The sequence below is a fragment of the Anolis carolinensis genome, unplaced genomic scaffold (assembly GCF_035594765.1).
Source record: "Anolis carolinensis isolate JA03-04 unplaced genomic scaffold, rAnoCar3.1.pri scaffold_11, whole genome shotgun sequence".
Classification (NCBI taxonomy): Eukaryota; Metazoa; Chordata; class Lepidosauria; order Squamata; family Dactyloidae; genus Anolis; species Anolis carolinensis.
The window spans coordinates 20088965-20103652 of NW_026943822.1; the positions used below are offsets into that span (position 1 = coordinate 20088965).

The 14688-nt window shown below is 42.7% G+C and overlaps 1 protein-coding gene across 1 annotated transcript in view; it reads right to left on the reverse strand.

The window, feature by feature from the left end:
* Window positions 1–1369: 1369 nt before the first annotated feature.
* insyn1 (inhibitory synaptic factor 1) overlaps window positions 1370–14688 on the reverse strand; it is a 110749-nt gene continuing 97430 nt past the window's right edge. The window contains exon 3 of the mRNA XM_062962983.1: window positions 1370–13269. Within this exon, the coding sequence (XP_062819053.1) occupies window positions 12610–13269 (660 nt within the window). The 3' untranslated portion in view covers window positions 1370–12609. The remainder of the gene's footprint in view (window positions 13270–14688) is intronic.

The window sequence follows — 14688 nt, forward strand, 5'->3', positions numbered from 1 at the left end:
TGTGATGTCTGGTGTGTTATGTTCCAGAACTTTGTCAGTCTGGATTTGGAAGTCCCACAGTATCTTTGTGTGCTTATTCTCCAATACTTTTGCAGGTTTGTGATCCCACCAGTTCTTTACTGCTGGGAGGTGGTACTTGAGGCACAAGTTCCAATGAATCATTTGGGCCACGTAGTTGTGCCTCTGTTTGTAGTCTGTCTGTGCGATTTTCTTACAGCAGCTGAGGATATGATCCATAGTTTCGTCGGTTTCCTGCATTTTGGGTCATCAGCTGATTTTTCGATCTTGGCCTGAATTGCATTTGTTCTGATAGCTTGCTCCTGGGCTGCAAGGATTATTATTATTATTATTATTATTATTATTATTATTATTATTATTATTATTATTATGATATCTTAGAGTGTTCACCATCCCACAAACCTGGAAGCCACCGACAAGCCACCTTGGGCTGGAGGGTCATCTGTATATAAGACTTGTAAGAAATATTCTTCATATCACTCCCATCTGTAAGCAATGAAAATGGAATGGAATTTTTCCCCAGCACAAGAGTGTTTTTAAAGCTTCGATTTGCTATTTGGTCCCTTTTCAGGCTTTTCATCCCCTACAGCAGCTTTTAGCCTATTACGTATCTGCTGTTTTATGTAAACGTTTTGCTTTATCTGTGGTTTCTGCTTCTGCTGTATTTTTTTTCAAAGTTATTGGTGTTGTATGGTATTGCATTTTTAATGCGTTTTATTGTATTTTGAGACGTGGCGATTTCAAAGGTTTACAAGCTGCTCCGCATCGCGCCAAAGCTCTAGAAGGATTGGGATGAAATCTTCCTATAAATAAATAAAATAGATGTTATTTTAAAGAATGAGAAGTTTCCCATAGCATGACCTGTGTGTTTTTGCAAAATGCAACAGATGGTGTGATGGAAAACAGATTCAATTACTTGCAATGTGAAACCACAGTCGTGTTGGTTTGGAAATCCAGTTTCATAAAGTGATGTTTTCCCCGCCATTGCTGGGCGATCGATAACGCAGCAGCCGAGCGGTGTGCAGTGGCGCTGTGGCGGTGACTCCATTGCACTGCTGAACAAACAATAATTAAATTGGAGAAAAAGGCAATACGGAGGATTTAGAGGGTCTCAATTTCCCGGAAGAACTGGAAGATGTTCTCTTAGCCTGAGAGATGTAGTTCTCTATCCAGCTTTTGTGTATTCAGTCCTTCGTCTCCTGGAGGATTTTGTTAGTCCTGGGAGTTTATAAAGGAATGCTTTCATAGTCCATTCCAAAAGGCCTCTCTGATGGTTCTGTTCCTGCTGAACCATAGCTTTCCTCGGCAGCAAAATCCAAGACGTTGAACAATATCAGGAACAATATCTAGCTTGCAAGCAATTATTTATTGCATTTCCCAGATAGTAATAGAAAAAAATGTATATCTATACATATAAATGAGTGATGGCATCACGGCGACCCACAAAACAACAAAACTACAGGCCTCCCAACCTCGAAATTTGACAACACAACCCATCATCCATGCCTCTAGGTTGATACAACAAAAAGAAAAGAAAAATAAAGTCCTAATTAGAGGGAGAGGAATAATTGCTTTCATCCAATTGCTGCCAGTTAGAAGGCTAAGCTCCTCCCACTTGGTCTCCTATTAACCCACTCGCCCCAGGGGACAGGCAGAGTTAGGCCTCACTTGGGCCTCTTCCACACTACCTATAAAATACAGATTATCTGATTTCCCATACCACCATACTTTGTTACAGCAACATGTGGCCGGGCACAGCTAGTATATATATACAGTAGAGTCTCACTTATCCAAGCTAAACGGGCCAGCTGAAGCTTGGATAAGCGAATATCTTGGATAATAAGGAGGGATTAAGGAAAAGCCTATTAAACATCAAATTAGGTTATGATTTTACAAACTAAGCACCAAAACTTCATGTTATACAACAAATTTGACAGAAAAAGTAGTTCAATACACAGTAATGTTATGTTGTAATTACTGTATTTATGAATTTAGCACCAAAATATTACGATATATTGAAAACATTGACTACAAAAATGGCTTGGATAAGTGAGACTCTACTGTATATATATCTATATATATACATCTATATCTATATCTATATCTATATATATATAAATGTAATGTTCGTTTTACTATGGAGTAAGCAACAAAACCACTGAACCAAATCACACCAAATATGGCCACAAAAGACATAGTCATCCAAAATATATCTTTCAAACAAAAAAACCTAGAAAAATGGTCCAAATTACAGAGGATGAGGAAGAGCCTTTCTCCCCTTAACTGCCAGTCAGAAAGGTATGCCCTGCTGCCTTTAGGCCCCACCCCTTTAGGCCCTGCCCCCTTTGTGTCCAAAAGGCCAGGCTTTGAGGCTGCAAGGCTATTCACTGCCTTTTTCACCTGGCCAACAAATGATTCCCATAAGCCACAGCAACACGTGGACGGGCAAAGCTAGTGTATATGTATATATATACGCACACACACACACACACACAAACATACTAGCTGTGCCCGGCCAAGCATTGCTGTGGTGAAGTGTGGTGGTATGGGAAATCAAGTATTGAGGAATTCGTGGTAATTAGTAGATGTTATTTCCTAAAACATGTGAATATACAATATTTCTGGTTGTTCCTTTTTTTTGTCTGTTGGAGGCCAGTATGAATGCTGCAATTAGCCAGAACGATTAGCATTTAATGGCCTTTCAGCTTCAAACTGGTTGTTTTTGCTCTTGGAAGCTGAAAAATTCATTTTCTATCCAGCCCATTATTGGGGGGGGGGGGGGACACTTCCCAGACTCCCCTTCCCATCATTGTAGGCATTTAAGCTGCTTCTACTCTAGAGGAGAGGCATTGCAGGCAGGTACATGCGCTTTCTCTCCTGGGCCTGCACCGCATCACACACTCTTTCCAAGACATTTTAAGGAGGCTTCCCACTTCCATATAAGGAAAAGCGATGATCGCCTGGAGCTATCCTTCCTGGACTTCCTTAAAAATCCCCTCCTTGGACTTCCTTAAAAATTCCCTCCCTGGACTTCCTTAAAAATCCCCTCTTTTTCTTGGCACTTTTCGATCTTCTTTCTGCTTTGGTTTTAATGCTTCCTTAGAACTGTTTCTACTTCCTAATAGAGAGGTAACTAGGTGGCAGTAGTTTTCAGGGAATAGAGGTTTTCTTTTTGTTTACTGGGATTAATGCAAAAGATTAAACTGCCATGTTGAAGATTAAACTGTGATGATGGGTGGGCCCTTGCCGTTTTGTGCACCCGACCAAACTGAAGAAACCAGATTGGCCGAAGGAAACGACTAAATACGAATTTGTGCACAAGCCTACTATATACAACCCATGAGCAAAAAAAAATTCCTGTTCTCAAGTATTGGACTATCTTGGTGAGAAGAATCCAAGGTAGACAATCCAAGGTTGGGCCATCTTGACCCTATTATTGGGAAAAGCTTGGATACAAATTAATAAGATTCTTGTGCTATTTGTTCCATCCAGATTTTCCCCGTCCGCAAGCCTTCTCTCCCTCCACTTCACCTTGGGATGGAGAAAGTACAGAAAACAGATGTTGGAAAAGAAATCTCCAAGGCTTGATTTATATCTGAGGGCAGGGATGAATGGATGCACAAGGGTAAATACTAGTTCCTTCAGCCTCTTTCCCTCCATGTTTCTATTAAAGGCCATATTTACAACTCTGTGAGCTTTATTTCATGCTTTCCCATAAATCCAGGCAATGGAGGCAGTAAGAGCAGCATTAACCTTTACGATCAGTGCAAAGAAAGCTGCTGGAAAGTTGGGGTAAACAACCCAATGCAGGGAAAACATTCCATGGATGGATCACAGTGGGGCTTGTTTAAGATGAAAGGTCTATATCAGGTACGGGCACAATTTGGTCCTCCAGGTATTTTGGACTTCAACTCCCACAATTCCTAACGGCTGGTAGGCAGGCATCCTCAGAGGTTGTGAGGTCTGTTGGAAACTAGGCAAATGGGGTTCATATATCTGTGGAATAATGTCTAGGATGGAAGAAAGAACTCTTGTATGTTGGAGGAAAGTGTGAATGTTGCAATTGGCCAGCTTGATTAGCATTGAATAGCTTTGCAGCTTCAAACCCTGGCTGCTTCCTGCCTGGGGGAATCCTTTGGTGGGAGGTGTTAGCTGGCCACTTTGTCCATTAATTCCAATTCTTTATTTTTCTGCTTTTGGTGGGAGGTGTTAGCTGGCCACTTTGTCCATTAATTTCAATTCGTTATTTTTCTGCTTTTGGTGGGAGGTGATAGCTGGCCACTTTGTCCATTAATTCCAATTCTTTATTTTTCTGCCTTTGGTGGGAAGTGTTAGCTGGCCACTTTGTCCATTAATTTCAGTTCTTTATTTTTCTGCCTTTGGTGAGAAGTGTTAGCTGGCCACTTTGTCCATTAATTTCAGTTCTTTATTTTTCTGCCTTTTGTGGGAGGTGTTAGCTGGCCACTTTGTCCATTATTTTCAATTCTTTATTTTTCTGCTTTTGGTGGGAGGTGTTAGCTGGCCACTTTGTCCATTAATTCCAATTCTTTATTTTTCTGCTTTTGGTGGGAGGAGTTAACTGGCCACTTTGTCCATTATTTTCAATTCTTTATTTTTCTGCTTTTGGTGGGAGGTGTTAGCTGGCCACTTTGTCCATTAATTTCAATTCGTTATTTTTCTTCCTTTGGTGGGAGGTGTTAGCTGTTCCTGATTTTTTTTTCTGTCTGAAATTCCCCTATTTTTAGAGTGTTGCTCTTTATTTACTGTCCTGATTTTAGAGTTATTGAAATACTGGTAGCCAGATTTTGTTCATTTTCATCGTTTCCCCCTTTCTGTTCCACCACTTGCTTCTCTTCCAACAGACCTCTGAAGCTGCCGGCCACAGATGCAGGCGAAACGTCAGGAAAACTCATAGCAACCCGATGTTAAAAACAGTTGTAAAAAAGTGGGATTCATTAGAAATGGCCATGCCAAAATTAGGGTGTTAGTAATGGATGTTTGCTTGGAGAGGTACAGAACTGGGAACATTTATTGCATAGACTGCAACTTCCCACATTTGCAAGAAACATTGAAACTGCGCAATTGTGCAATTGCAGCATAAGAACAAAAAGAGAGCAAAGGGTGATAGAAAGCATACTTCTTGTTGAAGAACCTTGAGAACGGTGTTTCCCTCCCCAATTCCTTTATTTCACATCAATCCAGGGGAAGAATAGGCCATCCTGTCCTCTGCTCTTCCTTCTGTCCTTCCTCTCTCTCCTCCTCTCACCGGCAATTGCAAAGCATATTTTCTCATCACTTTTCGCAGCTTGTTCAGCCGCGACAGACACATCCCTCAGATGTACTTTTTTGATAAGGTATCTGGAAGGGAAAGGAGAGGCAGGATTTATCCTCCAGCGTGCAGGCAGCAGCGGTGAATTTCCTGCCTTTGCTGCTTCTGTCATTGAGTCGGCACCGGGGAATTAAAGCCTCCCCGCCACAAATACAAATAATTAACCAAAGACAAGAACAAGCTTAATGGGAAACCATCACACAACTCCCAAATGCTGTGTGCCAGGGAGCATGAAATAAATCAATTACAACCTCACGGAGCTTATGCATGTGTGTATGTCTATGTTTGCTTATTCTTTCATTTATATGTGTTCCATCTGTTGCAGAGACATTCTAGGCATAATTTGCTCTACACTGTAGAATTCATGCATTTGGATGCCGCTTTAACTGCTGTGGCTCAAAGCTATGCCTGCTAAAGAATAGCCAAGGCCGTCCAAGAAAGGAAACCGACTGGGAATTGGTTAAAAATTACTTAAGAGAGGAAAAAAATGAGAATTATCATATGAGATCCAAGTATGCAAAACTAAAAACTGAGCCTTACAATAGGAGAATAGGAGCGGACCGAGTTACCAGAATAAAGCTGAGAAATTATAAAGAAAAAAGAACCGTAACGTCACCATGCAATAGATGGAAGTCGATTTTAGTGTTACAGTAGAGTCTCACTTATCCAACACTCGCTTATCCAACGTTCTGGATTATCCAACGCATTTTTGTAGTCAATGTTTTCAAAACATTGTGATATTTTGGTGCTAAATTCGTAAATACAGTAATTACTACATAGCATTAATGTGTAATGAACTACTTTTTCTGTCAAATTTGTTGTATAACATGATGTTTTGGTGCTTAATTTGTAAAATCATAATGTAATTTGATGTTTAATAGGCTTTTCCTTAATCCCTCCTTATTATCCAACATATTCGCTTATCCAATGTTCTGCCGGCCCGTTTATGTTGGATAAGTGAGACTCTACTGTATTTCTTTTGGTTTCTCTTTTTTTTCTTTTTTTTGTTTTGTTTTCTTTCTCTCTTTCTTTTTTACATTTTCAACCCTGCTCTCAATTTTGCATTTTACTTTGCTATATGTCCATGTCTACGTCACTGTTGATTTGAAAAAGCTTGAATAAAAAATTATTTTAGAAAAAAGCTATGCAATTGTGGGAACTATAGTTTTACAAGGTCTTTAGCCTTCTCTATCAAGGAGTGGTATCAAACTGCATCAATTCTACAGTGTAGATGCACCCTTAGGCTGTTTTTAAGATGTGGCCTGGGCACATACCTTGTGATAGATTCAGCAAAGACAGTCCTGATTAATAGAGTTGTGCGCGGAATCCGTTTCTCCCGTTTCCTTCATTTCTTTCATTTCTTTTGGAACTTCAGGAGCACTTAACGGGAACCTCCCTCCCAGTACGAAAATCAGCTTGTCTCAAAAGTAAGTGGGAGCCAATTCTGGCTCCAAGCCTTCTTTTCAGCATTACAGTTTAATCTTTTTTATGAATCCCACAGCAAACAAAAAGTAAACACTCATTCCCTGAAAATTACTCTCCTCTTCCAGGAGGACATCACTCTTCCTTACCTGGAAGTGGGAAGCCTTCTTAAAATGCCTTGGAATGGAAAGAGTGTGTGGCTGGCTGGTGTAGTGTAGCCCAGGAGAAAAACGTGCACGTCTGCGCAGCCGAGCGTCTCCTCTAGAGTAAGAATTTCTTACTCTAGAGGAGGTGCTTGGCTGCAGGCACTGGCAGGCACGTTTTCTGGGCCTGCACACCACACACACACTCTTTTTCCAAGGAGAGCGTGTGTGTGGCGTTCAGGCCCACAAAGCATGCGCAGCTGAGCACCTCCTTTAGAGTAAGAATTTCTTACTCTAGAGGAGGTGCTTGACTGCAGGCACTGGCAGATGTGCACGTTTTCTGGACCTGCACACCACACACACTCTCTCTTTCCAAGGAGAGAGTGTGTGTGGCATGCAGGCCCAGGAATGCGCAGCCAAGCACCTCCTATAGAGTAAGAATTTCTTACTTTAGAGGAGGTGCTTGGCTGCAGACACTGGCAGGCGTGAACCTTTTCTGGGCCTGCACACCACACACACACTCTTTCCAAGGAGAGTGTGTGTGTGGCGTGCAGGCCCAGAAAGCATGTGCAGCTGAGCGCCTCCTCTAGAGTAGAAAGAAACAGAAGGTAAGAAGAAGCCTCTTTAAAGCACACAGGAAGGGGAGCCTGGGAAGCCCACCCCATTATGGGATGATAGAAAACAAATCTTTCAACAACCCAGATCGTATATATGTATGTGTGTGTGTGTGTGTGTGTGTGTGTGTGTATATATATATATATATCCTCCCGATTTGGGAGGCTCCCAAAAAATGGACCGAAAGTGGGGACATGAAGCAGGTTAAGGTTTACTCCGAATGCACAACCCTACTGATTAACCCTCTGCAGTCTGATTTTTCGAACTGCTTTGAAAATGTCCCTGTTTCTCTTTCTCCCTTCCATATTTGCCCCTTTTCTTAGTTTATCTCATTGCCGCAGACTCCAAGTACAAAAATAGATTGCACTCAACTAACTCAGCATAATAGAAACAAAGGCACAAAATTCTGCTCTTCCCAGGAGGCTCGGGCAAAAGCAAACTGCTGTATCCACTCCTAGCTTGTGCGTTCTTTTTCATTCATAATTTATGACCACACTAGTGTTGCTTGTTCCAATTTTCATCTATGAATGATGGAGGGAATACAAGGAAAGTCCATTACAGGTCCCTCCAAATACATATGTTCCAGTTGTTTTGCTTTTAAAATGTCCTACAAAAGAAAGTAATCGTATTTTTCTTGAATCTCTTGCTGGCTGTTATATAATAGGTCCAATTTAATCTGATATGATGTTCAGATGGACACTGTGCCATCATCCTTTCCTTTAGTGTAGTTGAAGGGGATGGCTTATCCTCATATTGGGTTGTTGTGTGGCCGTGTTCCAGAAGCATTCTCTCCTGACATTTTGCCCACATCTATGGCAGGCATCCTCAGAGGTTGTGAGGTATATACAGGAGAGAGTACTTCTGGAACGTGGCCACACAGCCCGAAAAACACACAACAACCCTGTGATTCCGGCCATGAAATCCTTTGACATTATCCTCATATTGCTTCCACCACCGTTCCCTGCCCAGGAAAACAGCTCTGGCTCGAAGGCAGCACTCCTAAATAAACACACTTGGCAATCAGGCCTATTAAACTCCAGGGATCAAGATTTGAGTAAACATGCATAGGATTTGGCTGCAAGGCAATCAATGATACCAGGTTTTTTTTGAAATCTTCCTGACAGCCCTTTGGGCTTCTAAATCAATTTGGATGAAAAGGCAAGGGGTCTATTGATCCAGGCATTGAACTGTATGATGTTAATCAGATTCATTACCTCCTCCCTGGAACTGTGATCTGCCCCAGGTGGAGAGTCTGGGAAAATTGCATTTTTTAAACCACAGTGCTCAGAATCCCTCAGTGTCCATGGGCATGTTAGCTTAGAGATTCAATTTCACCAACTTCATTCGAGAATACATAACTTGTAGGGACCATAAGCCACAAAATAGTAAACTTTTGCCTAACATAGCTTTGCCTCTGCATCTATCATATAGCCTTGATATAGACGATATAAGCACTTTGTATGAACCAAAGTAGTATGTGCAACACAGTGACTGTGTCTCTCCCTTCTTGGGTGCTGGTGCCTTTCTCCAGGAAGTTCCAAAGGGAGAAGAAAGCTCAGAGTAAACAAGTTAGGTCATTGGTATCACCTGTGCCAAGTAGGTGTGGAAAGTGAGGAAGACCCTCAGCCATTGGTCAATTTTAGATAAGCCGAAATATAAAATTCTTTGTTTGCTACGCACATGTTGCGACGGCCATTTGCATAGTACGGACCCACAAATGGGTACCTACGTCTGAACCCAAGTTTCCCAGTGTTTTTGTCCAACAAAGATCTTGGAGTCTTAGTGGAGAACAAGTTGAACACGAGCCAACAATGTGATGCAGCAAGGGGATTTTGGGCTACATCAAAAGGAGTATAGTGTCTAGACTAGTGGTTCCCAACCTTTTTTTTGACCAAGGACCACTTTGACCAGGGACTACTCTCCGACATTAGTACCAAAAGGGTTATGAATCAGTTTTTGGTCAACTTTAGATTTGGTTTTGTTATTTGGGGTGCTGATTCAGAAAACTACATTGAATAGATCACATCAGCTCTAGTTTCTGATACAGAACATATGCCATTCAGTTGTCGCAGTCTGCTCACCAGCCTCCCGACATCTCTGAGACTGATTTTGCGAGAACAGTTGCTCTCGTTGCAACGGTGTAGTAACTGTGAGTTGTGGACCGTATTTTAGTCCTTGGGGTTTGATGTAATGCCCAACCTCTTGCACATTAGTCCAATTGACCATCAGTAACTTTGCCAGCACCTCCACTTAGTAACTAAGCACCAACCCTTTTTTGATATGGGGCCGGGCTGTGGTGCAGGCTGGTAAACAGCTGCTGCAATAAATCACTCTGACCATGAGGTCATGAGTTCGAGGCCAGCCCATGGCGAGGTGAGCACCCGTCAATTAAAAATAAAATATAGCCCCTGCTCGTTGCTGACCTAGCAACCCGAAAGATAGTTGCATCTATCAAATAGGAAATAAGGTACCACTTATAAAAGTGGGGAGGCAAGTTTAACTAATTTACAACGTTGGAATGAGGAAGTGAGGAAGTGCCATCAGAGTGGATAATGAAGCAGCTGCTCCCCCTTGTGGCCAGAAGTGAACATCCCCTCAGGAGAAGGTTAAATTGCCTCTGCATCTGTCTGTCTGTCCGTTGTCTCTGTCTCGGTTTGATGTGTTTATGGGCACTGAATGTTTGCCCTATATGTACATAATGTGATCCGCCCTGAGTCCCCTTCGGGGTGAGAAGAGCGGAATATAAATACTGTAAATAAATATGGATGTCACTGAACTACTGAATTCTAATTCCTAAAGAAATGTTTTATCTCTTCAGGTATACGTCTAGAAATTTTAGGGGGGAAAACAACCCTCAAAATCTGGGTTGAGTTATTCACGGGTCGATATGAGTACTGTACTATCACGCTTAACCAAAAAGGCAGCCATCACCTTCTCTGAGCTTTCCGCTCTCCATGAAATAAGTCTCAACTTCTCCATGTTGGCCTCAAAACCTGCCCTCAACTTATACCTAAGGTTTGAGTTATACTTGAGTTATAAGATGGCCCATATTTTTGTGGACAATGGACATGGATGGTGGAGTAATTTGAAGAAAAGTTAACATAGACCCAAGAAGATATGTTGTCAAAACAAGCCTTGAGATGGACCAGAAGAAATCAATTGAAGCAAAGCCGCGCTGACAAGCAAAGGCTGATGGAATGAAGCTGAAAGTTGCGATTGCCTTATTTTTATATAAAAAACAATGCAGACACCAAACAACCAACATGTCGAAAAGTGTCATTTCTTGGCAGCCTGCCTTGTCAAAGGGACAAATTGGTGGAGACCCTTCCTTCCCCAGCACTTAGCAGAGATGCTTCTGACAGCGGTTTCTGATGGATCTAAAAAATGTCAACGAATGTGAAACATGCTAGAAACTGTTCCTTTCCTGCCTAAAACGGTTGGGATAAAATGGACGAGGGTGTAAAAGAACAAGCAAGGGGCTCGTAGACAATAGTGGAGCAACCCGTGCACCCAAGGAGAGCCCAAAAAAGGCATTCAGTTGCATTGATCCCCCTTCTTCTCACTTTGGTTTTAATAGGAAAAGCTACAAATCAGGATTGAAAGAGCGTCAAGGGTTTGTTTGGGCCAGATGCAAATAAATATGCCAGATGTCCCTTACTTATAAAAAATCAGAACATTTGTTCTCAAAGGATTGCCACTTCTTTAAGATTATTGCATCAATCTCTCTGGTGCATTTTAAACTTTGGATTGTTTTGTTGCTCCAGATGTCGACCTAAACATGGGAACCCTGCAGCCAAAAATGTATGAATTGATCTCTAATCTTCATCCAGTTGCAGAATTCTGATTCTCTTTTTTCGTAGACACTGTGCCCATGATATTTTTTTTTCTTTTGGCATAATGAAATTGTTAATGTGGGATTTGTGTATAGGTAGTGTTTAAATGAAATGTGTGTCTAGCATGTATTGCATCATCCAGGAAATGCTATAGTGTGTAAAGAGTTAATTTGGTAAGAAGCTGTATTGACCTTGGATATGTGGCTGGAGCCAGATAGGAGTGTCCAGACTACAAGTGTGTTTGTATATTGCTGATTGCATCAGGTGAGATCTCTTCTGCCTGCTGAGAAGATCTGTGCTGTTTGACTAGAGAGAAAGTCCTATGTCTATTGTCTGCAAGTCTGTTTGTCTTGTCCAGTAAACTTTGTAAATACTTTTTACATCATCTCTGATCGTCCGTTCATTCTGCGCTTCAACTGACGTCATTCATCTGCTGCTACGCTGTGCGCATTACTCTGACAGAAACCAATGTATAATACCAACAAAATTTCATATATCCATGTCCAACAAAATATGACATTTCTAGGCATTTTCTAGATCCTTCAACTCATCTGTATGGTGTGTGCTTGGGCCAGAAGCCTTCATTTCAATAACGTTCACTGTTATCCAAAGTTTTGCATCTTCATGAGAAGTTTGGGAAAATATTGCCCATGGATACAAGGATCATACTGTACTCTCTGCAATGCTAGAAATTTTGGCTATTTAACAAATATTTCTTTGGGTTGGTGATGCCCTTATTGTGAATCCACATGGGATGTTCAGTCTACACAAGTCTAGTCCTACTTCCCCAAGACCCACTTTCTCCAGCCCTGGAAGTCAACCATGTTTCCAAAAACACTTCGCTGTGTCAATTCCTCCCTTCAAAGAAGCCCATGTGATTTCATGGAACATATCCTTTGATTCCTATTTTTTTTAAAAGTTTCCATATTTTTCTCAGGCAAGAGGTGGGGTATGTGTTTCTTTATATTTCTGGCTAAGCCTCGCATTTATTAAGCTAGAAAAAACAAAGCGCCATCCAGTAAAATGAAAACATATTGAAATTCCCTGAGTCTTGACATTACGGATAGGTAGCTTCAGGATGAGATCCTGTCACCATGGTGGTTTCGGGTTTTTTTTAATCATATCGTTAGTATTTATTGACTTAAATATATAGAGAGATTTATATATTTATATATATATCTGAAGCTTTTCCCCCCACCCGCCCTGCTCCGCCGTTCCCACCCCGAATTCCTCCCCGCTTCTCTGGTCCTCAGTTTTTGTTTGTGATTTTCTGTTTGCTCGAGACATAAGGCAGCACCGTCTGGGTGCTTTTGTCCGATACGGTCTGCGTGCTGCTATTCCGCGTCAGCTTTTGTTGCTGAGGTGACCGCCGTGGCAAGGTCTTGGTGACCTGCCCCGCTTTGTGAGCCGGGTCACTGGCCTCTTCCGGAGGGTCCTCGGGCAGCGGGCTGCTGTCCGCCTCCTCATCGTCATCGCAACACAAAGCGTGGTAGAGGACTTTGTCACTGAACCGCACCCGCTCCCTGGTGCCCGCCGTCCGCTGGTGCTGGGCTTTGTGGCTCGGGGCCGAGCTGAAGGCCTCCTCGCTGGAAGAGTCCGGCGTTCCGATTCGGGGTCCATTGGGGATCAGCACCCCGCCGTTCATGAGCCGGTAGTCAGGCTGGCGGCCTTGCGGTTGCTGCTGCTCCGAGCCATCGCCTGAGTCCGACGGGGTGGAGGCTTCCAAGAAGGAGCAGAACTCCCAGCTGTCGGAGAGGATGTCCGAGGTCATGAAGTCCAGGTTCCCAAGGTCAAACATGCCCGCGCCTTTGTCGCTGCTGGACGTGCTGCTCACCGTCGCCGTGGTCCAGTCGTCTGGCTCCAGCTCAAACTCAAAGTCTGAAGTCAACTTGTCGATCTGGCTGACCACCTGGGGAGGAGGAGAAAAAGAGACAGTGAAGCACAATCATGAGGCAGCTGTGGTTATCTCCACCGGGTTGTTTTCATTAAATTATCTATATACGAGGGCTATCCAGAAAGTAGATTACATTTTGGAATTATAAATGAACAAAGTGTAGGAGAAAACATTTACCATATGTAGTTGAAAGCCAGACCCAAACACCACTTCTCAACATAGTCCCCATTGAAATCTAGGCACTTTTCATAGCGATAAAAGAGTTTGGAAAGTCCTTCTGCACCAAACTTTGCCGCTTGTCTTGCATCCTCAACCAGACGGGTGTCCCTTCCCACAGCTGCGCTTGTGCATGCGCTCAACTTTCTCCCACGCTCATCCTAGATCGCTCTTCTAAGGTTTTGCAAGAAGCACACCTTTCCTGTCCCAAAAAATGGTCGCCATAACCTTCCTTGTAAGCATTTGCAAAACAGAAGAGCAATCCGCCTGGTTGAGGACGCAATTGAATGCGATTTCCATTGGAAGGGGGTTGGACTAGATGGCCCATGAGGTCTCTTCCAACTCTACTATTCTATGATTCTATGATTCTATGCAAGCCAAGCGGCAAAGTTTGGTGGGGAAGTATTGAGCCATAGTATTGAGCCATGGCAGTTAAAATGGTTTACACAAACAGTGGAAACCATTGGGTTGCTGTGAGTTTTCTGGGCTATATGGCCATGTTCCAGAAGCATTCTCTCCTGACATTTCACCCACATCTATGGCAGGCATCCTCAGACGTTCTGAGGTCTGTTGGAAGCTAGGTAAGTCGGGTTTATATATCTGTGGAAAATCCAGGGTGGGAGAAAGAGCTCTTGTCTGTTTGAGGCTAGTGTGAATGTTGCAATTGGCCAGCTTGATTAGCATTTAATGGCCTTGCAGATTCAAAGCTTGGCTGCTTTCTCCCTGGGGGCATCTTTGGTTGGGAGGTGTTCGCTGGCCCTGATTGTTTCCTGTCTGGATTTCCCCTGTTTTCAGAGTGTTGTTCTTTATTCAGGCTTTTCCTTATCCCTCCTTATTATCCAACATTTTCGCTTATCCAATGCTTTTATTTTTCAGTGATTGGTTTGGGGGGGAGGGCGCGCCATAATTCTGGTCGCCTACACTTGAAAATTACCTTGGGCCTGCCCAGCTTGGCAAAACAATAACAACTCACCAGTAACCACACATCTCAGTCCTTGGGACAACTTCCGAAGGAACCACATTCCTGAAAATGCCCAGCAGATGGAGACATGATTATGACAAGTCAGGCGGTTTTGATGGCTTCCTGGAGAGACATAAAGCTTCCTACAACCGATTCAAGTACACTCTGAGCAAATCCATTTGGGGCTGTGAAGCATTCCTTTCACACTTCTTGAATGCTTTTAAAGGAGGCCCACAGAGCAAACCTGGCAGTCTGAG